We start from the raw sequence: 24704 nt of genomic DNA, 5'->3' as shown, positions 1-24704 counted from the left end.
GTATCTGAATATACAAATTCAACATCCTTTAACGTGGTGTAGTACAACTATCTGTGAAGTATCGCAATTTAAAACACTTCCCTACCATTTTAGTGCGATAGCAGATTTGCAGGATGACCTAAAAAAAAAACGGTAATAGTGGGTAGAAGTTTGCTGAAAGAAAATCTACTGGGTTTTGTTGTCTTTTCTGACCGCCTTGTTCCCTCTTATCGTAACCACCTTGTTTTTAATCCTGCATGTGGTTTCACAGTTCACAGAGCACTAGAAACACCTGAGGTTCACAAATGGCCAGCCGCCGATCTGACATTGCCTTCATTTTGGGGCAGATCCTCCTTCATTAGCATCTCTGCAGACTTGCGGGTCCGTGGCCTTGCTCCTGAACTTCCCCCTTGCTACCAGAAGCAGCATCTGATCGCTGCATCCACCTCCAGGCCCGCGGAGCCAGGAGAACGCCATGAGGAACTCATAGCCTGTCGCTCTGCCCTTCTCCTGCAAAGGGACGTGTCGTTCCAAGCCTCTTGGCTGCGCCATGCTGCCTTTTCATGACTTGGGCCTTCTGCAGCCTCGGGGCCCTACTCGCCAGCGGGCAAGCGGCAGACGCCATGCCCGGTGCTGCTGTGGCCGCCTGGGCGGAGAGGCCCCGGGCCCGGTGGGCCACCCTCCATTTCCTTGGCAACCGGCAGATGGGGGTTTCGGCGGGGGTCAGCGGGGGGGCGGCCGCGCCGCTCAGTAACAGCCCTTTCAGCTCTGACAGCTCTGCGCGGGCTGGCCAGCGGTAGTTATCAGATTACTTGTATTAAAACCTAATTAAGATGTGTGCCAGTAAATGCAGCGTGGTTATTGGATTTGGTGATTTAGCGGCTGTAGGTTGCTGCAATCCAATCACGCCGTTTCAGCAAATTCAGCTCTGCAGAGTAGAGGGAAAGCGTTTTACGTTAGTACCCTGACTGTACTGAAAGAGTAAATAACCTTTTAATGCCTCTGCTTTGTCAAGGACTGATCCCCGCTGCTGGACGGATGCACGCTACCCACAGATCTTTGCATATTAATTTCTTTCAAATCAACTTTAAAACCCCGAGGAGGGCCGACAGGTTGTATCGGCTTTTGTTGTACCAGCTTTTCCCTTCAGCACTCGCGGCTGCCTGCGGATTAATGGACCTGTGACTTCCCCAGGGCAGGGGCTCGCTGCGCACTCACTGCTGGAGCCTGCTGGGTGCCCCTGCTTCAGCAATGGGTCTTGATAGAAAAGAAAGAAGGTTTTATTTTTGTCTGTCGGATACACAGTGCTAGTTCAGCTTTGTGCTGTTGAACACTGTGAAAGTTAATTCTGCTAGGTGTAATTCACCTTGGTACCGAAGGTCTGCTCTGTGCTCCATGTTTCACACAGATCCTGTAGTGTCTTGCAAGGGTTGTCTATTCCTACCTGTCCAAATGTAGCAAAACATCTCTCTCCCTTTCCATTTCGTTTCAGGACAACTAGGTACTAGCCTAATCTCGGATCCAAATTTAATTTCTGTGCTGAGTGAGAGATGTGCTCTACTGTAGGTTGTAGCATGAGCTGCAAAAAATGAGCAAGGTAGCTTGGAGCCCTGCTAACATAAAGCTGCATTCAAGCTCTAAATACTGAGAATCAGAATGAATCGCTCACTGTGAAGTGCTCATTGCAGCTTGTGATGCCTCAGTTTTGCTCTTCTGTGGATGCACTTGCCTCACAAAGCTGTCTCTTACCTACTGCCATATCAAAACAGGAATTCTGGTTTAGACTGGTTAAGTTTGCGTGGAAAATTATTTTAAGGGTATTAATACTATTAAATATGAGCTACCCCTTGGTGTAAGGCTATCCTGCAAGTAGTCCAAATATAATATGCTTAGAGTTACACGACTGAAACTTGTGCTTTGAAGTAACGTGACAGAGGGTGGAGTCAGGCCCTACCCTTCAGTGCTCCCAGGCCACAGAGCAGCAGTCACTGCCATCCCAACTGGAGAGCTCTTGCCACTTTGGTGGAAAACGAACTCATTTGGAACGGAGGGGAAGTATGCGGTGGTCACGCAGATGCTCAGGACGCAGCGCACGTTTGCCTGGTCGGTGGTGTTGCCAAAGTGAACATGGTGACTGTGCAACCTCACTCACTCGTATTAGCAAAATGTGCAGAAGGTTCTGTCACCCAGTTGTAAAAATGATGGCAGGCATCGATGTGCAGTTGTAACATATGGGAAGTACAGTGAATGTGGGTGGAGCTGTTCATTTCTCATCTTGAATCATTTACGAGATCAGCAGGCAGGCCAGATACAATGCATATGGGAATGTGTGGCTGTGCTGCACATGTCACACGTAATAGCAGACACTGTGAGAGGGCCCAGAGCCTGTCCTCGGGAGCTAAATGCACCGGAGCAGGCTGGTAGTCCCAGCGTGCAGACCAAGGGCCAGCTTGGCAGCAGTTTTGGGAGAGCAGACTGGTAGACAGAATTTGGGAATTCATAGACTGAGATATGTGCTGACTAGATGTACTCCCTCATTATCTGTTGTGACCCAGAACTGTAGAAAGGAACATTATTAACCCTGTACTCAAGCACTGGAGCTGGATACAGATGATACAAGTTGCGGCCTGCTAGTCAAACCTAGTTCAGTGGCTGTGTCGTTTTCCATCTTTGTTCAAGGGGACAGTCTAATGTAACATGGTGGGTGATAAAGTTACAAAACAGAAAAGTGTAGTTGAGTAGTATTGCCGTAATTAAAGAGTTCTTAATTTGGATGAAGTACTGTAAATAAACTTTAACAGGATCTGATAGGATCCTGTAGATAGAGCCTTACAGTAGAAAGCACTAAGGCTCATATCCAGTGATGTTTTGAAATTTGCATGTGCTGCCTATGAGTATCTAGTAGAAAGTGTTGTTTTGATGTAGAATTTACATGAGCTGGAACTTACTTCAGTCCGCGTGCCAGAACTGGAGGAAGTTCCTTGCACTGAAGTGGTGGCTCTTCAGCTGGAGCCTTCTTCTTGCAGAAGAGACGCCTGGAAGGGCCCTTCCTCATGGGCTTCTTCACTGGTGGCTGCTCTTGCATCCAGAATGGGCCCTCTTTGCAATGGGCAACGCAACCGTGTTGCTGCTTGAGGGGCTTACGCACTTAACCATGTCTTTAGCTGCTAGGAGTGATAATTATGTGTAAGATGGTCTCTCAAAGACCCTTAAAACAAACTGAAGCACTGGTATAATGGAAAAATTACTAATTAAATATAGAAGTCAGCAGAAATTTGACTTTAAGGACTTGAATCCAGACCACAGTTGGTGGTTGTTGAGTGGGGCTTTCACGCTGTCTGAGATAACCTTGCGTGAAGAGGATTTCATAGCCTCAAGGCTTCACCTGTGCAGGGAGGCACTGGAGTTTTTTCTCGTCTGTCTGAAGACAGCATGTTCTAGTTACATCTCCCTACCAGTACTGTTATAAAGTAGTGAGTACAGTATAAATAAAGGACTGGAAGATGACTTTATTACAAATAAAGGAGTCCAGTAAGCTCACAAATCCTCAAGGTAAAGGAAATCAATGGCAAAATAGTAAGCAGAACTCAGCTCTCCAGTATGAAGCTCTTGCTGCATTGCCTCCAGGCTACATTGCCTCCAGCAAACAGTACCACTGTCTGTGCGCTCAGTGGGAGCAATCTGATGCTCTTGGAGGAGCTACTGTCCTTAAAAACAGAACAAAAAAAGTACAAGTGCATTTTTTTGGTTTGTGAGGGAATTTTGTTTCTCTTTTTTTGTTGGTGGAGGTGGTGGTGGTGTTTTTTGTTTGTTTTGTTGAGTTCGACACCTCTGAAGTCACCCTTTGTAAAGAAATCAAGCATAAACAGCTCATGTATCGACATGTTATAGTTTAGAACATACAGGGACTGTGAAATTAGACACACAGCAAGTGTGTATTTAGTAGAATATTCTATGCTATCAAAGTGATCTTTTTGTTTACTTCATTGGATGTTTACAACCAGCTGTCACTGTTTGCAGCTAGCTGCAGTTACTTTTGTTCTGATCCCCAGGAGATGGTCCTGCAGCTCCTCAAATCCCTTTTTGCAGCTATCCATTAGCAGAGTAACAGGACAGGATGAAATATGTCCATTCACAGTGTTTGCTGCATTATTGTTGCAGTTTGACTTCAAAGAAGGTCTGATAGACCACCAAATACTGTTTTTCACATAAATTTTGGCAAATTTGTTTCAGGTAAGTTTTACTAGATTTTTATCAGCAATTTCAGGGGTGTTTACTAATGCAGTTATTTGAACAATCCTGATTAAGAATGTGAATATTCAGAGCGATTAGCTTAGCTGAGTTACGACAGCTGTACAACTCAAAACTACCACATGGAGTTGAAAGTAGAAGGATTCAGAAAATCACATGCCTTATTGTGAGCACATAACTAATTCTATTAAAAACACAGACTGTATGAGAGATACAAGCCTAAGCACCTTGTTCAGTTGAAGCTGTATTTTGAAATGGTGAGCAAGAAATAGTTTACAAAGCAAGCGCAGAATTTAGATCCAGAACTAACCATAACAAAACCCAGGTTGGTTCATGCTCCCTAAGTACATAGTGTTTAGATGTACAGGCTTTTCTCTAGAGCACAGATATTTAAAGAACAGAAGCTTCTAAGATATCTGCAGGGACTTGTAGTTAAAGATGTTTCCACTTAAAGAATGAATGAAAAGCGTTTAAAATAAAAACACAAGTTTCATCTTATTTCTGTTTACTTTCCTTGTTACAGATCCAAGCAAACTTTTAAGATTTTTTTCATGGCAGGATTCAGAGGGCTAAACGGTCACTGGGGACATTCAGGTTTTGTGATTAAAGAAGTAAATGTGCAGTCGCCCTTTCTACATGGATGTTGTTACACTTGTTTCTCAAGTGTAAGCAAAGCCTTTGTGTACCCCTGCTGACACCCACTGGCTTGTTCCCCCTGTTTTGCAGCCCCTGATGAGAAGCCTTTGGAGTGGTGGGCTCTGACATTCTTCCAGAGGAATCTCTGTTAGAGATTAATGCTGACATGCTTAATTAACACTAAGCTCACTTTAAATAATGTTGTGCTCTGTAATGAGTTTTGGGCATTGACCAGGTTGTAAAGAGCAGTGGAATGAAAACTAAACTTTCTGTCACTTCAGGTCCAGTTTGTCAGGGGGCTGGGATACTTGGATTTATAACCTGGGCTAATGTAATTGAAATAAGTGCCTAAAATCAGGAAACTGGTTTCTGAAGGAGCTACAGGGTGCGTAGGTCTGCTGACAGGTTTATTGCCGTGTCCCAAGAACAGCCCTGAACTCACAGCACCCTTTCGGTAGAAAAGAAGAGCAAGGCATGGCTTGCTCAGCTGCAGTTGTCAGGATGCAGTCCTGTGGTCTTTACTGATGTCACTGAATGGCAAAACTGACTTGTTGTCGTGTCACAACAGGGCTTCTAAGTTAGAAGTGCAGACATTTAAAAGTGCTGATTTAAAGTGTCAAGATCAAATGTATTGAGTGCCCATCTGAGGAGTAATAATACTTCAGTCTCAGCCCAACACTAGGCCAAGCTGTGTCATCTGGGAGCTTGCACCTGCCAGTACAAAGATCAAAGCTTCTGCAGAGGACTCCAACTTGAGACACACTGTAGTCTTTTTATCTATTTTTTACAGGTTGCACCAGCTTGACAAGCACTGCCAGGTCACTGCCCAGCAGTTAGTGGAGCTACTCAACAAACAGAATCAGCTCTTCAAAGAGAAGCAGCTGCTAACAGAAGAGGTGCAGTTTCTGCGAATCCAGGTACTGGGCCAAAAGAAAAGAAAGTCTGAAGGGAATATTCTGCAGCTTTAGCAGAGAAATCCACCAGCAGTCTCTTTTCAGCTCTGGGGTTTTATTGCTGTTGTTCTAAATAAGGCATTGCCTTATGAAAAAAAAAAAAAAAAAAACAATTCCTTGCAACTGGAGATAGACTGGTTGCTGGATCAGAGTCCCACTTAAACTAAATGAAGAGACAATAGAACAGCAGTAGTTATTCTTGGTTACAGTTCCTAGCTTTCTTATTGGAAGATTTCGTGTTCCTTTTCCAGAGAAAAGGGAAATCTGTTCTTCCACAGCATTAACATTTAAATAGTAGCTTGATGCTGATATTTTCTTGGAGCGTTTTGCTGACATTTGTCAGACTTAAGTCCCCCTACCACTTTGTGATTTTTTCCCCTTATTTTTGAATGTTACTTGTCTTTCCTGCTGCTTCGTGACCACTCACCCAAATGTGAAATCAATCCACCTGAGCACTACTCACTGCAGTGCACCTTTGGCAGGACCAGCTGTTGCTTCCAGTGGTCTCTAGGATGCTGCAGGTTCTCAGGGGCTGTTGTTGCTTGGGTTTTTGGCCACTGTTCTTCAGTCATTGCTTTAGAAATAAGGGAGAGGACTGCATGGTTTGCTTCATTCTTTCCCTTTCATCCATTTGTTTCAGAAAAAAGAGGAAGAAAGAGAAATAATAAGTACAGAATGAGGTTTTCAGTAAAACTACTAAATAATCAAACCCTTGTTTTGTGACTGAATCACCTAATTCAACCATATCATGATGTTTTCTAACTAATAACTGGAGTTCTGTTAAAAAGGTAACAAGTGCAGTGGAGAAAATGTTGTCCGGTAGCACACTTAGCAGTAAACAGAAAATAGGTGTCTTACAATTTTCAAATATTTACATCACCCTATTTTCCATAGGCTTTTTAGCTGTAAGATTTAATAAATGTTTAACCTAGGCAAATAAAATCCATATTTTGTTACGCGTTTAATCATGTCAGTGTGTTTGGTTTTACAGGATTTGCTGTCGGTAGACAAACCTGGTAACCCAAGATAGTGTAAGGTTATCAGCATGTAGTAATTACTGACAAATTTTAGGGCAACCATAGTGTTCTCTCTTTAAGATGGTTGAAGAACATTTGCCATTTAGAAAAGAAAATGAAAGTTGCTACTCTAAGGGAAGCACTGTAGGTAATGTGAAGAGACTTCACACGTAGTCCACAGAGATTCTGTCATTGATAATGTGTTTTATCTGGAAATGAGCATGTTTTTATGAGGTTGGGCGAAAGTACTAAATCGTACAAATGAGGAAAAAAAATCATTCAGATATACTCTCAAGACTTGACTAGCAAAAACTTCCTTTTTTTTCTCCGTTATAAGTTAATTGTGTTCCAGAGGATGCTTTTTAACATATGAATATTCAGAAGAGAATAATGTATTTTTTAAAAATTATTACAAAATGAGTCCTAAAAATCTGTTTGCTGCTATTGAAAGCAACAGTGATTCTCTGGGAACTGGAATTCAGCCCAAAAAAGCTGTCTGGAATATCAGACAATTGTTTGAAGAAAACTAAAGGACATTTCACTGTAAATTGGAGATTTTAACTATAGAAAGATGTACGTAGCTATTATAGAAATATAAGTTAAAAATATCAGTTGTGTAATCAGTACTGATCAGAGGTGAAAGTGACTTACGCCATGTTTTACTGTGTTATTCAACAGCTATCTTTTGCAGTTAGTTTTGGGTTTTGGGGGGAGGGGGAGAAACCACTCATACCTAATGCTTTTAAAATGATGTAAAATACACTAACTGAAATTTGGTATTGTATCTTGGAACATAAGCCACTAGTAACTCTGCAATTGCATATTTCAGGAAAAGAAATGGGATGCAGATCTCAAACAGGACACAGATGGAATCAAGTAAAAACCTGGATGGATAAAGAGAAATGAGCATAAGTAGGTATTTTTTCTATACACTATATATAGAGGAAAGGGAGGGAGAGGAAAGGAGGACTAAAACTATTTGCAGATGTGGGTTGAATCTGGCAAACACTTCAAGACAAAGGGAGAAGAAAGTGTTTGAAATGTTTTGGGGCTAGAAATTGTTGGGGGGGGGGCTGTGTGGTGTTGTTTTTTTCTTTTTATACTGTTAAAAATTTAGGGCAAGCTATCCAGAAAAGAAACAGGTTTACCTGACAGGATTTAAAAAAAAAATAAATCTTATAATTTAAAATGGAGAGAAAAGAGGACATACAACTCTTGGCAAGGTGGGAACTTTTACAATTCAAGTTTTACCTTAGATACCTTTGGAGCTAGATAATCACTGTGGGTTTCTCTTTTGATTTGGAGTTGGTTAACTTTGTCACTTGCAGTAGTATTTTCCTTCTCAGAAAGCAAAATGCTATTTCTTTAGAAAGGCTTCAGCTTGTTCTATAATGAATCATAAAAGCTTAGTGTCATGTTGTAAGAAACATTATATAAATAATTGCATTTGGAGTGGTGCTGTTGGAATGATAGCACTGCTACAGTTTATAGCTGTTCTTACGGTGTCGTAAGCATTACCTTTTTAAAAAAAAAATGCAATTGAAGTCCCAGATTTTAAAATTGTTTCATTATTTTAATCTAGCTGATTTACAGGGAAAATAAAAACAAACAAACAAAAAAACTACTGCCAAACCTTTAGCCTTTGTAGAATTTCCAGTGCTCATATTTGCTACATTTGGGGGAAAAAATGGAATGAGAGAAAGAGGTCTTTAAATCCTGCTACATTTTGGTGTGTTGAGAATCTGTTTTTCATGGAAAACGCATGTGATACTGTAAGGAACATTCTTGATTTCATAATGAATGAAGAAAAAAAAAAAAGACATTATAAAAGAAATACTTGATCCCGCTACATGCTGAATTCCTTACAGGCAACATGAGTTAAAAGGGTTTTTGCATCCTTGTTGAAGGAGTAACCAAGGCAAGTACCATAGGATTCAAAAACACCTTTCTCGTCCTTGGCAATGAATCGCAGGCTTTTGAAATAATGGCATTAAATCTCATGTTACTGGAGGAAGCTCGGAACAATCACCTGCCTACAACCTTTGGGCTAGGCTAAGTATTTACTTGGAAAATATTTGTCCCATGGACAGAGGATAGCAGAAAGCTCCCATTACCCATACCACTAGCACAGATTGATGTCACTGTCACTGGTTTTCCAGTTCACTTCCTTGTCAAACTTCTCTTGTGTATCTTCCATTCTAAAATGTAAAGCAGGCTCCAGGCGTAGCCCCTGAGAAGTAGAGGAGTGAAATTCTGTCCTTCCCACTGAAGGCAGTAATGGGTACATGATGAAGATGCTCACACCGAAATCTTAATTTTCAGAGAGTTAAAAAGGATCAGTATGATAATTTGGCCTGACCTTACAGCATGTGCTGTAGATGAAGCCTTCACATTAATATTTAATAAAGGTATACAGCTTAACACAGACTGATCCACCAAAAGGTAGTCAAAAGTTTAATTACAGGATTTATACCTCTGATTTTGAAAGCTTTTGAAGGATTCAGGTTTTGTGTTTCTACCTTTGGAAGTCTGACAGTAAGTTACTGCAAGTTACTGCAAGTTACTGCAAATCAGGAGAGCAAGAGATATGTAACTCCCATCCTATATAGCTACTAAATACAAATGTGTGTAATAGAGGGGAAAAAAAAAAATCTAAACTGAGATGACTAGAAACCTCAGCACTGTCCACCCAGTGTGTTTATGTTTCTGAAGGCTGGAATGTGCTTCACTTGCAGGATCTGCCTTGGTGTCCCTCAGTTTTACAGAAATAGCTGTTTCTCCCAGTTTTAATCCCCTTGCAGACTCTGGCCAGCTGAGCCCGCCAGCGTGCAGACCAGCTGACAGGATTGGGACCTCAGGGATTACCCCCAGCCACGTCTGCCGTCCCATGCCGCTGGGCTGTTCTCTCCCCTGGACATCTTCCTGTGCAAGTCCGCCCTTCCCCGTACTCTCCAGATTGTTGTGCCACTAAAACTGCCTCCTCCCTCTTCAGACGTCCTGTATTTCAGTGAGCCTCTCTCTCTGTGAACAAACCGCTCCTTTCCCAAACAGAACATAAAATATACTTACCCTTGAGTATCTTCCCTTCCTCACCCCTCTCATTGCTTAGTGGGAGGTACTGTCAGAATTACAGCTGGTCCTGGGCTGAGATTGTCTTTGTTCTCTTAGGTCTGCATGAATTTTCAGTGGGGCCTCAGCAACAAATGCAGTGTTTGATGGGCTCCCAAGTGCCTTTTTTTTTTTTTTTAACTTAGATGTTAAAGCTAGCCTTCTGTATGTTCAGAAAATGAGTAGCCTTTCCACCTCTGATGTCAGAATTGATTAAGGCTGATCCTTACATGGGCTTTTTTTTTTTTTTTCATTGTGGTCTCAATGCACAAAAATGTGCATCTGTTGGACTTTTTTTTGTAACAGGCAGAGGTGGGTTTTTTGGAGCAGGAGAAGGTAAGGTTGTCACTACTGCTTAGGTGGAGTTTAGTCAAGTGATGATGAGTGTTAAACCATGGTAGGTGTGCTTTGGGTTTTGTGATGCTGCGGCTGGGTGCAGGAGGCTGGTACTGGCCGGGAGGTGTCTGGTAGGGGGAGCAGCAGGAGCTAGGGCTGGCCCCTCTGAGAGCACCACTAGGCTTCCTCTGGCTGTCACTAACTAGCCCCTGATGCTGAGTCTGACCCCTAACTCATTCCAGGGATGTAATTCATTTTTGAGAGCACTGGTTGTGGATACAACCATAGCACTGATGTGGTGCATGTATTTGGGGGACAAAAAAGTACCATGTTATTGTTTTTAATTAAGTCTTTAATGAACTGCAACATTATAAATCCTTTTTTAACTCAGCCCTCGTTACCTTACCAACTCAAAAAAAAAAAAAAGCAAGCAAAAAAAAAGCGAAACTCTCTAAGTCCTCTAATGCAAAATCAGCCCAAATTTAAAGTTTATTTTTATTTGAGGTCATTTACATTTCTTAAATTCAAATTTCAGAACTCCAGTTGCTTAATTCTAGGTAACTACCCCAGCTCCACTAGAGTTTGATGTCTCGCCCTTAATTAAGTCGTGAAGTGCTACTGAGGAGGCACAAACAATAGCTATGCGAGAGCTTAAAAACTGCAAATTAGCCTTCCCACCAGAGGTTTCCTAACAGCACACAGGCGGCTTCCTGTTTTGCTACAGCTGCCCACCCCATATACAGTCTGTACAATTCACGGTAAACAGTCTCTGGCACAAACCTGTCTCCGCCTTCCTGGAAGGGAGAAGGGGCAGGATCTTAGACGTGCCCCAAAACAAGAGCTCGGTTATTTACTGCTAAACATGAGCAATGGCTAAAGCTCATGGAGATCTTGTTTTTCAGAAATCAGATAGCTCTTGTTCTTGCTACCTGTAAGATTTCTGATCTTAGAAAGAGGCGAGGACCACAGGAAGCACAGGCTTGGAAACAGCACTTGTTTACATAGCATTGCCACATTCTTAACCATTTACGTATTTCTTTTCTAAGAACTCACCCACGGGCTGAAGTGCCACAAATGAGAGATACAAGCAGCTCCATACAGACTACTTACTTACACTCCCATCTCTTCTGTCTTTCAGTTCTCCTCTGCACCCGTCTGAAACTTGGGCTTGTTTGAAGCTCACACAGAAAAACGTTCGCAGAAAACAGACACGCTGGCTAATTTCAACTGGTTTATATTTGTTTTCAACTACAGAATCATAAATATTTTGAAACAATTACTCACCTACCAAACTTTCTAGGAAGACAGCTGAGACTTTTCTAAGAAAAGGCTAAGCTTGCAATCCAGTTTTAACAGCTGTTATGAAGCGTCAACTTAATTCATAATTTGTACAATTTTTTATAAAATGTTTTTATCTATTTTTGTAATTTAACATAGATGTCTTATTTACAGATGGCAATACCAATAAACTTAATTTGATTCATTATTTTTCCTGGTTGTGTCCTTTTGCATTCAAGGGAAAATGTGTGTTTGGGGAGGAGGAGAGTGTTCAAAAGTCTAACAAAAATCACAGTGTGCTTGAGGTTGTAACTCATGACCGGAACCTACCTGGGAACGTCAGTCGTACAAGCTACTTGCCACCTTTATACAAAAGTCAGAGTCCTAACAACCATTAATCCATCAGAAGGGCATAAGAATGATTGAGGAATATTCCCTGTAACGTGGAGTAATTTCCACAGGGCAGGTTTCCCATCAAAACAGTTACTGGCTAATGCCTTTGAGACAAAGGGACCCTTTGTTAGCAAAGGCTAATACGTGTGTGAGGTGCCTGGCTCTCAACACTGAAGTGATTCTAGACTTTCCCCCTGGAAGATACTTTGCTATCTTGGGGATGGGCATCAGCTGAACTCTGCTTCGAATTATTGAACTCAAAACATTTGGAGGCTACATTTGGAGGACTTCTTTCCGGTTAACTTCATATTTGTAAAGGTTACTTTCCAAATACCAGGCTGTTTCAGAAAGAATTCATCTGAATCTTTTGCTGAACTAGTGCATAATAAACAATGTAAGAAAAGGTTTCTACATTCAGTGTAGTTGCTGAATTGCACTGGTGAAGAGGGAAAAAAAAAAAGTGCAAAGAACAGTTCCCAGTCAATAAGGCTACTTCAGCCAGCATGAACACATAAAATGTAACAGAAGTAGGAGTAACAACACATGCAATAAGTTACCATTTGCTGTGGGACACAATCTTTCATTCCTTGTATTTTAAGAATTACTAGTGGTACAGCCTTAACATCAAAGTGTTTTTTCTTCCCATTTCAATTTCCTGCCATATGAAACTGCCAAACACATCTGAACTCCTCCCTAAACTGCTTCACCGCTATGACAATAAACATGCTTAAATCGCCTCGGGTCTTTTGGGAAGGGAAAGGCTGCTGATGAAAATTCCTTTCTAGCACAACTACGGGTTCTCCACACTAGTCAGGTGGACAGTTTTATTTTATTTCTCACTACTTTATAGATGGTTACATAGGTAAGAATATATGTTTATAAATCTGCAAACTTATTTCTTTTCCCCACACCGTAAATCTGTGTTTAAATAGGAGCAGTGCCTATCAGCCACATGTGCAAAGGACCTCAGGCTCCCAGTCCCAGCACTTAGGCTTCAATGAGATCCTGGAGCTGCTGTGCCACGGCCTGGGGCACAGCTGGACCCTCAACCTTTCTGGACCTACCTCACCTACCAGGTGGCTCAGGGTGGCTGTGTGCAGAGGACAACTGCCAGCCACCGCTGTGTCTACAAGGATCAATTTCGCTGCAGCAGCAACTCTACCTCGTAGCAATTGCTTACTCACTATGCACACAGAGCACCAGGTCTGCCCTGCTCCTGTTCCCCCCACCCTGCCCTCTCCTTAGCCACAAAATGCTTACTTTTACAAAGTTTACTAAGTTCAGATCAAGCAATCGCATCCAGGAGCTTCCACGCCCACAGCTACAGCATCGCCCCCCCGAGGCATCACCCCTGTACCTCCATGCACAATGAGCAGAGGCTCCTTCCATGGCCACAGCTGAGTCCTGTCGCTGATCTGCAAATACTATTGCAACTAATGTCTGTCTGCCTGTCCCTTTCTTCTGCTCCTTCTGGCCTACTTCAAGGGGAAAACAAGAAAGACCCAGCTCACACACTTACTTACATTCCAGGGAAGGGTTCATGTCTGAGAACTGAGCTAAAACCCGGATGACCAACTGCTCCAGGGACACTCAGCCCTCCCGGCCGGCTGCTGCAATTAGGCTTGGGCCAGCTGGTGGGCGTCAATGAGTCCCACCCCAAGGTGCCCTGCAAATCACACCTTCCCCTTGCTTCTTCCACCACGCTGCCGAGCTATGACTTGAGGCTACGGATTTCATTTGATGACAGCTCGCTTAGATGTTGGGTGTTCTGATAGGAATGTAGCCCTGTGTAATCAGTACTTGAAAAGTACAACCCAAATTTACTTTTAGAAGTTACATACACCTTGTAGAGTTAACAGACCGCCTATATGGAAATAGCCTTGGGCCACAGCACAAATACATCTTGCTTAGCCATAAAAACCTCTTTTTTTTTTTTGACAATACCGTAACTTAATTTACAAGCTGAAACTGATCACCCAGTATCTGAAATACGTCACATCAAGTTACAGTTATCACTAGGACTTCACAGCAAATAAAACTTTGAACTAAACATGCACAGATCATTATATATACAGTGATAAAAAAATAACGATGTACATTTTCTTGTAAGAAGAAATTAAGTAAATTCTTTGTGCATTTCAGGATTGAAACATCTAACCTATATAAAATTACTTTAAAATATGAAGTAAATATTTAAACCAAAACTTGAGAAATCTTTTGTAATCTGCAATATAGCCTTCTTGTTTCAGATTTTCTTTCTCTGACACAGAACAGATTAGGAACTTTATCCTCTAAGATATTTAATAATAATGTGCAGATATAAAAAAATACGTCCTTTGTGGCAAGCTTGAACATATATATAATATATTTACAAACCTCCAGAACAAATTAGCATTAAAAACACAGAAGTAGCAGATTGACATAGTGTTTTATTTAAGCTGTCTGTACGAAGGAAAATAATGTGCATCCCTATCATATACGTGTAAAAATACTAAGGATGTACAGTGTACAAAAACAGTTTCTTGTAGTTATTTCACATCCTTGTGGGTCATATACTTAAGGAAATAAACAGTTTAAGTATGACCAACAGTAATACGGTTTCTTGGGTTCATAGTCGTGTCTGCTTAATATCCTTAACCATATGACTAGATCTTGCATGGATCTAATGAAAGAACTAGCAAGGTCAAGAAATGTCACAAACTCTAAAGCTACAGGGAGGTAATTCAATTACCAATTTAGAGGTTTTTATTTAAATAAATACTTTACATTTCATGCTTGCCTGTAATGCACTACCAGGAGCAAGATAAGGAAATTCTACTGTAGACAGTACAAACAGTAGCAGCAAAGTGTGTACATTGAGGTGTAATATATAGACCCTGCAGTTAGTAAGGAAAGACCTTACTTTTGTACTCTAGGAGAAGCACATGGCCCCTGCAAGAACAGTCAGCTTTAAGAAGCCGCAAGTAAAGATGGAAAAAACGTAAAACAATACTGGAATAAATGTTCTGTAAGCAACAGGAATGTACTGGAAGATGGATTAGTGTGGAAAGCAAAGCCGTGTGCAAAACTGCCAAAACCCAAACAGAAATGACCTACTTCCTCCGAGATGGCTGCAGTACAAGAGGGCATACTGTCTGCCGTGGAAGTCAGTACAAGCTGGAGTCAAAGTCTGAAATGTACTGTGCTCGAAAGGCTCATCAAGGTAACCAGCCACCACCACGCACTGTCCAAACCCGACTACAGCTGCAAACAGGCAAAGAAGAGCTTTGAGAGTTTCTCCCAGCACAGCTTGTTAATTTCTCTTTCCTCCATCTCTAACACTGCTGAGAGGGAATTCCCCAGCCCTGGGTAGCATTAAATGACTGCTGACTCTCTCCATAGCACAAACTTGATCTATGATATTTTGGAAGGCAGATAACACAATACACACTGATTGAAGCCTTAAAAAGTTTTCAGATAATTTGCCCACAGATATTTACTGCAAACTGCACTCTAACTAGCTACACGGTGATGAACCTAGCCACAGGGTTTCTTTCTTCTCAACAAGAGGAAGGGTTGGCCAGAGGCACAACTCCAGTTGGTCATTAGCTATAGGTGCCCTGTGTCAAAAAATTTATTGCTGTTAAAAGCTGGGGAAAAAAAAAAAAAAAAAAAAAACACACCACAGGCATATAACACAGATTTTGAATCACCATAGTTTTAGTCTGTAAGCACAAGGCCTTTGCAGAAAACTAATTAATGCCCATCTCCTAAGTAATTGGTTATTTCAGTCAGTCACTCGCTGTGTCAGTACAGACACTTCTACAGACCTGCAATGCATTTACTGTGCTCGCTCTCTCTACAGAGGGATAATTTCTACACGTTTAGTGTTACAAGGAGACAGAATGAGATCCTATGTAGTTAGCATATACATCATGATATATTTCTGACTGATTATCCATCCGTTACTAAAGATAAAACATGAAACATGAAAAATTGTCTAAATTAGTCTGCGTCTTTAGCTGCCTTGCTAAAATGCCCATTTGCCCCTTGACTGTCCCAGCATATGCACTGCCAGCAGTGGGCTTCACGCCAGGATACTCAACTTTCCACATCAAGAGGCTAAGGCATCTGCGTATGAACGTCTCCTTTCAGACTCACCTCCTCACTCACACAACGCAATCAGTAATACTCTGTGATATCACAGTCTTCGTGGGAGCTAACAAGATACGGACACAGAGATACTTCAAATGATAATCCCATGGAGTCAGGGTTTTCAGATGCCGTTAGCAAGGGCACGTGCACATCATTACTGCACTGCAAAACATCCCAGCTCCTAGCACCAAAGGGTTTATTATTAAGATTATCATTGCTGAAGATCAAAGCTAAAGCTTGTGCACATGTTCTGTTAGATACAGATCTTCGGAACTGGAAAGACGTTTTCCTGTCAGTGGAGTGTTTCTCACGATGCTTTAAATTCGGTCAATCGGGTACCACGGTCACATGTAACATGCTGGGTTTCGTAACTTTTGGTTGAGGACAAACTTTCCTTGAGAATGGCTGATCCCAGAAATTTACTATTTTAATTATTAGAATAAAGTGCTTTTCTTGTAATCACTGTGGTCTCATTGTTCAAATGTGTTTCCTTCATATAGGATAGAAATTTTCTATTGTGCCATCAGGCTTTTACAGTATCTTTATCCTGAATAGAGCACAAGATGTAGCTTTTTTGTTTATTTGTTTTTAACCCTTTGGCACATGAAGTTGGAACTCCTCACCTCCACAGCCAAAGAATTAAAAGACAGTATTTCATTCACAAAAATCTGATTCTAAGCAGTATGTACAATTTCAGAGCCTTGTTAAAATTTCCACATGGGATAAAAGTGCATTATTCCCTTCAGCTTGTACAGTCCTTCCATATATTACAAAATTAACTGCTATAAGCCTGTTCTATCTAAGATGTAGCAGCATTTGCAAACATGACACATACAAACCTTATCTCTAAAAATAAATACTACCGCAGTATAACCAAAAAAAAAAAAAAAAGGAAAGGAAAGAAAAAAAAAAAGAATATTCAGAGTTAAACACCTGGAGAAAAAGCTAATTCACAAACTCAAAAATAAGTAAGGCAAACAACTGTTTACCTTGGTGCACACATTTTGGTGAAAAGCAATACCATTATGCCTGTCTACATTCTTCAGCCATCAGAGGTGATGTATATCATGAAAGAAAAAGAAAAGCATGAGAAAGATGTTATCTGGTGCAAATTATAAGACCCCTAAACAACTTCAACTGCTGCTTTTATGCCTTCATTTCTTGCATGTATAATGTTCGATTCTCCATGATTGCACATGAACCTGGAAGTTCTAAGTGGCAGGCTGGGTGAGCCCAGCCCTTCTGCTTCTTCTGTAGTATCCAACAGTAATTAAAAAATAATATATATATATATTTATATATATCAACAGTTTAAGTCCTTCTCTCAAACGTTTCCCAAGCAAATTCCAGCCAGATGTTAATGACAGAGACCTGCTTCAAGTAATGATATGCCTAACAAAAACCTTGCATATGTACATCACCACCCCTACGCTTCCTTGTTCTAACCAGCACAAACAGATGCAAGAAAATATTATAGACTAGTCTTTTTAGACTAATTACAATTTTGATTAATCTTCTAGAAGAAGATAAACTGGACCAACACATTTTCCTGTTTAGCCTCCACTGTGAGGAAAAATAGATGACTTTGTGCACAAAGTGTACAACGCTGAAGTAAAGTCATCTACCTTCAAAGAAACTGTTAGTAACTTCTTGACATTGCTATTATACTGAGACGGTGGGCAGCAGCAACAGCAGGAGAGCATAGAGAGATGCCATATTTCATGCAAAACCAAAATGGATTTTAGGTAGATTTGGGAAATAAATTTGTTCAATTTGGAATGGTCTCTGAAAGTGCCCCTGCTATCTTAAATAGTATCTAGTACTGGTGGTGATGTTCAGGAATCATTTTCAGTGATAAACCTAAGATGACAGTGAAGCAGCAGAACAAAAAAGTTATTCTCGTCCACTTGCGGAGTAGGAAAACTGGGGGAAATGCGGCCGCCTCTCATTGTCCATGCAGTCCATACCATCCTCGTCATCTGTATGAAGGCAGAAGTTCAAAACGTCATTATATTTACAATAAAATTTTATTATTCACCTGACATGCAGCCCATCTTTCAGAGTTCAATGCTGAAGTTAAAGGCTCAAGTACATCTTCATTTACATAAGCTTATGCTCATACAGTAGACTGATGCTCATGGAAAAGATATCCTTTCAGTAAGTCATCGCTACAGCAATGTGGGGATTTTGTTTGTTTGTTTATTTATTATTTTATTATGACTATCATGCAAGGACTTCAATCACTACTACCCTTTCTAGGCTAATCAAAACACACCAGCACATCTATTTTCTGGTAGCACAGAAGAAAAAGAAAAGAAGTCCTTGCTGATTGAAGCAGAGAAGCAGTTTTCATTGCTTCTTAAACTGAGTTCAGAAAATTATAATCTTGTAGACATATTTAAATACTTCTCCATTTTGAAGGGAGTTAAAAGGAAGAACACCAACAAAATGAACAATTTGTACAAGTTCTTTTTAGTTCAATTTTTACATACAATTATTTAGTAAACTATTTATTTTTACAGTATTTACTGGGATCAGAGGAAACACGGACTAAGCCAAATTCATAAATATTTTTATTTACATAATTCCTGTACTGCCAATGGAAACCAGACACCAGATGTTGCCTAACTCTGAGCATTTGGATCTACATTCTCGCATGGGTTTTTAAACAGTGTCCTTAAAGACACCTATTGAAATTGTTATTCGGACAACAGATTTATATGCATCATCTCAGAATTGTATGACTTATTATGATATATGCGGTTTGGTTACTGTAGATACAAAATATACTTTCAACTTTTGTTGGCAATCAACTTTCTGCTGGCAATCACCCCTATTTTATTATTGTTATGACCAGGGTGGGTTGTAGCCTGTGCTGTTTCATGCTGCACCAGCTACGCCGTTACTAGAGGCCAAGATAGGTATTTCAGGGAGGAGGTAATTTCCTAAGTTCTTATTAACTGACTACTCTGAATTCAATAATTTAAAGCCAAAGTCATGGCAGCATCTGTATATTTTGTATTGCTTCAACATTCAATGGAGAAATATCCATTCTCATTGCATATGTGAAGTTTTAAGAGATAATGACTTTATAGGATCGAACCAATAGTCTCTAATAAATAAGATGAGCTATTTCTATGACAGGATTATCAACCTTAATCATAGCATTTACTGTCTATCTTTATGATCCTCCTTTCTCATCCCCCCAATTTAAAAAAAAAAAATCTCACTTAGAAAGTAATTCATTCAAGAATTCAACAGCAAGATTTTAACTATGCTTTAGCACTGGCTTGGTAGTGACTCTGTTAAGCCCTAGCTTGTCCGATTCCTGCGTGTGCAGTGGAAAATGAAGAAATACAAACTGTGGTGAAGTGAAATTCATTCCTACAAAGGCCTGTGCAAGCCTCAGTGCACCAATTACATCTATACTAATAACTTCTTTAAGTGCTCTGAAAAAGCACAGGACTTGATAAGAAATTTAATTTTCAAGTAATGGATATCCACACAAGAGATATCCACTCATCTCTGTCAGTTTGGGGGGGGGGGGGGGGGGGGGGGGGTGTTTTGGGGGGGGGGGGTGGGGGGTGGGACAGGCAGGGAGATGAGGCTGGGGGTTGGTGGGGTCTATGAAGTACTTTAAAATATGTGTGTCTCACTAAACTTACACAACCCCCATTATGAAATCAATAGCAGTCTCCACATGCTTATAGGAGGGTCTATGTTCCAATTTACTTTGCTGAACTGGGACCTTTACTGTCACCCAGCAAACATTTGAAGCTGGTGTTTTCCCTAAGAAAAGAACTACAGAACTGTGAACTCTGTTAAATAATAATAATAATAATAATAATAATAATAATAATAATAATATAACAAACAAAAGCATGTCTAACATCTAATATTTCAAGCTTTGTTTCTTTCCTTCCTTTCATTCCTTCTTCAAATGAAGACTGTTTTTGAGAATTTATTTACACACTTTCATATGAAGATTTTTGCTAGTAATAGTGGGAATAGCTTTTCCATTCAAACGGAAGAACTTTCTTACATAGTGCTTTATTATAAACCGATTATTTTTAAGTTATGCTTATGTATAATTTTTGACTTACATTTTTCAGGCGGCGTTATTGTAATAGTCTGAGCTGTAAATTCTTCATCAAAATACCTGGTGTCTGTCTCAGATGTCACTTGAGGTTTAAAAGGAGGTACAAGCTGAAAGGAAACAAGAAACAAAACAAAATTATTATACCTAAAGCCAACCAAACTACTACCAAGAAAGGCATTAAAGTTTTTCTTTTTTCTCTACACCCTAGGTCAAACAAGGAGTTGCAAGAGGGTCCATCGAGAGACAGCTGAGTCTGTAACTCCTAGTAAGAGATACATGTCATCAGAATCATACCCAAAAATACTAGTTCAGAATCTAATAGCCAGACAAGGCTAAATTCAAAGTATCACTTTCACATGACTTGCAGATTAATTGAGCTGCATAAAGATAATTACCTAGAATCTCTTCGGGCCATTTCAATTACCTACATAGCTGTCAGGCAAAGGCACCTCCAGGTACTTGCCAGACCTGCGTGGCACAAACAGCTGAGGCAAAAGGGACAGCACAGAGGGTACAGTAAGCACACTGCATTTTTTTGCAGCAGTAAGACCTAGAACTTTACCTTTAAAAGAAATCATGTAGATGTGAAAATAAATTTTATATTTGAGAAAGGTCAGTTCATGCTTAAGTAAGTTTCCTGAGCCCAGCATTTCTGGATCTGATCCTGTCCTCCACTTCCACGATACAGCACAGTGCTTCCCAGCAGCAGACAACTGGTATTTGCTCGCTGCTTACAGACAGTGCTTCCTCACATCAGCCTCGCTTTCCACCTTCTCCTCCAAAAGAACAGCCTATAGTCCACAGGTTTTAATTGGAAGGCACATTCACTATGGGATTTCATGCTGTACTGTGGCAGTCCAAAACTACACAGCAGTTTAATATATATGCTATTATAATGCAGTTCATGGAGGGGCCGCCTTTTGGTTTGTAACTTGGAGCCTCTTGGTGTTATCCGCTCACATACAACTTAAACTACAAACTCTGAAGACAGCATATCGACTTCCCTTTCTATATAAATGCATAAGTTATGGCTCACTGATGTTATCGGAGCGTGTGTGTTTTTCACTAGTTTCATGTTAATTCTCTCGACTCCAGAACACCAACACTGAGCAATTAAATTCTTAATTTACCCCACATAGGAAGAAAAGCTGCTGTTAACCTCCTCCTCCCACCAGGCTCAATGCACTAGACTCATTTTATGACAGACATGATGTACTTTCAGAAGCTGTCTTTTGATAATCACTTTTTACAGTAGTATGAGTCTCCATCATTTTACTATGTCCAATGCACATTTTTAAGACTTTTTGTACACAGCTAGCCTGTCCTATCAGGGCTGTATTGTGCAACTATGTAGTGCTATAAAACCAGCCAAAGAAAAACCTTGTTCAACAAAGAATAGATCTCTATCCAGAAAATTATTTATCTTAATTCCTAAAAGTTTACTGTTTGTTTTTATGACAAAGAAGGCATAAAGGAAAAGAAAAAAAAAGATTGAATTGTGGAAAAGTGTATAAAATGGGACACTTAAAACATAATCAACACAACTCAAAATAATAGCAAAAAAAGAGAATAATAATAATAAAAAATATTACATAAAACCAAGTACTGTAATCTACTCAATTTCAAGTGCCCACCACTGCATATTCTTTTCTAGGACACTTTTATGGTTCTCAGCAACTGTGGTAAACATTAGATAAGCTCAATGTGAAAAAAAAATAATCCATTAGCTAACATGCTATTTTAACAATTTCTCTACTTCCCTGATAAGGGTTATTTTCCCAGATCACTTTTTTTCCCCAAAATGATAATTTATAGGAAGCAAAACTTTTTATCTGAAAGTACCAGCTTTTGGAAAACCTTCTTCCTTCTCGATCAAGGCCAAGAAACAATGTCTTTCTAATGGTGCAATACATGTCTCCAGTAGAACAAACCACTTTTGCAATAGAGTAGACCAGAGGTCATTTGTGCTACAACTATTATGTGAAGAGGAGAAGAAAACACTGACTATGCAGTCTTTAACGATTACTAGTTAGATCAAAGTAGTTAATGAAAAAGAAAAGACAGGCAGGGTAAGATCATAATATATAATAATGTATGGATTTGCAGCTGAAGAGGAAAAAAGTAATGCATTAGCTGGCAGGTTCTTCCTTAAAAGAAAATCTGGTTAATTACTGATTTACTCTTCTTTTTTTCCCTCTTTTTTTGTCCACTGAGATCAACAGGCTTCACTATGACATTAGTAAGAGAAGCACAGTACTCGGGACTCCTGAGGAACAAGTAACTACAACAGTAATTTCAGTCAGGCTTTACAAGCACGGCTAACACAAACGTCACCAGCCACAAGCACATTCTGTAACAGGAGGGGGTTTGGTCCTCCAGTGCCATGCTCGGTAGCCAGGCTTCCAACTGTTTAATAGGAAACTGTTTATCAACACCATCCAGTAAGTCAGCGGCTATGCCACAAGTCTAGATGTCTGGGGAAGTGAAACAAGAAAAACACACAGAACTCCAGTCTATAATGAGAAGGGAGGAACCTGATGCAGATTTACGTCACTGGTGCTACGGGATTCAGTCATCTTACAGAAGTACCTTTCGTATTTGAGACATGAAAAGCAGTAGGAGGCTTCAGTGGCTGTAAACACAAACCCTGCAGCCATGTGGCTGGTATTTACACAGGCTGTACCTTCACGTACACCAACACTGACAGCCTAGGGGAAAGAGAAAATGGCAGCTGAGAGCAAGAGGCACAAACACAAGGGAGAGAAACAGGAAGGTTTCTTCACTCTTCCCACATGCTCTGCCTCCTTCCCTCAGCACATCATCGCCACTGTCCCAGCTGGGAGGATAACCAGAGCTGGGGCTCATTCCTCTCGACCTGCTCTAACCCCTCACAACAGAACAGCCGAGCCTAAAGTCTCAGAGTTGCGCTGCAGGGGCCTGCTCTGCCCTCACATACACATCTTCCCCTCCAGAGATAAACTCTCTCTCTGGCCTCCACATAATTGCTGGGATACCTTCAACACAGACTCCCCAGTTTAAAGGGAGAGCCTCTAAAATAATTTACCAGTTGCTGCACAATTCCTGTCAAGAAACAAGGAACTGGCAGGCAGTGCTTGGGTATCACCTCCAGAAGAAAAAGGGACAAATGGGATAAAATGCTTTCCTAATGCCCTTGCACATAAAGCAGGAGCAGGGAGCACAGTACGAATGATGTGCACAAGTGCACACAGAAGGACACCATACCTCCACAATACAGTCAGGAGATTAGAGGCAGAACCATTCACGTGAGACAGATTTTGTAAGCCATGTCACCAACATGCCAGGCCATGCTACAGAAATTTGGCAATTATCTTTCTGGAGGGATGCCACCTTTGTTCATTAATTGTCAGATTTTATTTAAAAGCAGAAAGTAAAAATCTCCCGAAATTTCAGCTGTAACGAAACTGTTAGAAAGACGAATAAGATGCAACTGCTGCAGAGATAACCACTTACACTGACACAGGGCCTGAATAATAACCCAGAAACTTCTCCATACAACCCGAAAGCTTTAAGCTCAGAGGCTCAATGACAAAGAACAACGCACACAATACTGAGTACAGCTCTGATAATCACAACATGAAGATGTCTCTCTATACCTAGTAATAACTTGCGATCTGGTGCCACAAGGAAATGGCATCTAGCCGCTCTCACCACAGCTTCTCCCCACTTCTGACCTGAGAAGTCAGAAAGTCCAAAAGGAAAATGTGAGCACTGCGAGGCACACAGGGTAATGGGTGTCCAAAACCAACAATACCAGCTTCAGTTAAACTCAGCCTTGTCAGTCTGTGTGAGACTTGTGGTGCTTGGTCCTGGTCCTGGCTGCCTATCTTCACCGTGTGACAATTTGCCCTCTCGTAGCAGCCTGGTCCACTTCAGGAGGAGGACACTTGACCAAACAGGAGAGTTACATGTTCAGCACTCAGCAGTTGCCTCTAAGAACCAGAAATACAGACCATGTGTGTTCATGAGTTACACACACGTGTACAAATAAAGAAATGAAAAACTAAATTCAGCACTGAGTTAATGGCTATAAGAGATGATGTTTAACACAAATCCCATTTCGCACCTGTCAGTCTGAATCTGCCCCAGCCATTTCCAAGGTTCAATATTAGAAATGACAGCAGAAGCAGTATCAAATTCTCAGTATCTTTACTACCTTTAGGAAGCAGCATTCCCACTTGGCATCCATCAAGAGCACCATGTGAGGACCACTGTTTTTCCACAATTCAGGACCCGGTAAACTTGCCACCCATCTCTTGGGGGAACAAAAGGGGTAGATACAGTACCTGACTACTGCAGTCATGGCGATAAACAGACAGACTGTGCTACACCTTCAGCTTTTTCACTCTGACTAAACAACTTTGCAAATACTTCAGTATGAGAGAAAATAGGTAACGTTATTAGCTCAAAGATGATCACACAGGATCAGTTTGTCTTGGATTGCACAGGAAGTGGCTGAAGCTACTTCCCAGAGTGACTGAA

General features: G+C 40.8%; 2 protein-coding genes across 9 annotated transcripts in view; one reads left to right on the top strand and one right to left on the bottom strand.

Moving 5' to 3' along the window:
- The window catches only part of SDCCAG8 (SHH signaling and ciliogenesis regulator SDCCAG8), a 106826-nt gene extending 95061 nt beyond the window's left edge, over window positions 1–11765 (top strand). For 2 of the 5 annotated variants that reach the window (XM_066993928.1, XM_066993926.1), the window contains 4 exons: window positions 5657–5783; window positions 6460–6483; window positions 7665–7747; window positions 11418–11765. In XM_066993928.1, the coding sequence (XP_066850029.1) occupies window positions 5657–5783; window positions 6460–6483; window positions 7665–7715 (202 nt within the window). In that variant the 3' untranslated portion in view covers window positions 7716–7747; window positions 11418–11765. Of the gene's footprint in view, window positions 1–5656; window positions 5785–6459; window positions 6484–7633; window positions 7748–11417 lie in introns of those variants that run through there. The other 3 variants (XM_066993927.1, XM_066993931.1, XM_066993929.1) reach the window with 3 other exon arrangements.
- A 2594-nt stretch (window positions 11766–14359) lies between these two features.
- AKT3 (AKT serine/threonine kinase 3) overlaps window positions 14360–24704 on the bottom strand; it is a 152916-nt gene continuing 142571 nt past the window's right edge. For all 4 annotated transcript variants that reach the window (XM_066993933.1, XM_066993934.1, XM_013201875.3 and 1 more), the window contains exons 13-14: window positions 20188–20290; window positions 14360–18063 (exon numbers count right to left, since the gene is read on the bottom strand). In XM_066993933.1, the coding sequence (XP_066850034.1) occupies window positions 17978–18063; window positions 20188–20290 (189 nt within the window). In that variant the 3' untranslated portion in view covers window positions 14360–17977. The remainder of the gene's footprint in view (window positions 18064–20187; window positions 20291–24704) is intronic.

The sequence above is a fragment of the Anser cygnoides genome, chromosome 3 (genome assembly GCF_040182565.1).
Source record: "Anser cygnoides isolate HZ-2024a breed goose chromosome 3, Taihu_goose_T2T_genome, whole genome shotgun sequence".
In the NCBI taxonomy this organism is placed as follows: Eukaryota; Metazoa; Chordata; class Aves; order Anseriformes; family Anatidae; genus Anser; species Anser cygnoides.
Note: the sequence above shows the minus strand (reverse complement) of the source record. Positions and strands in the feature narration are given on the sequence as shown.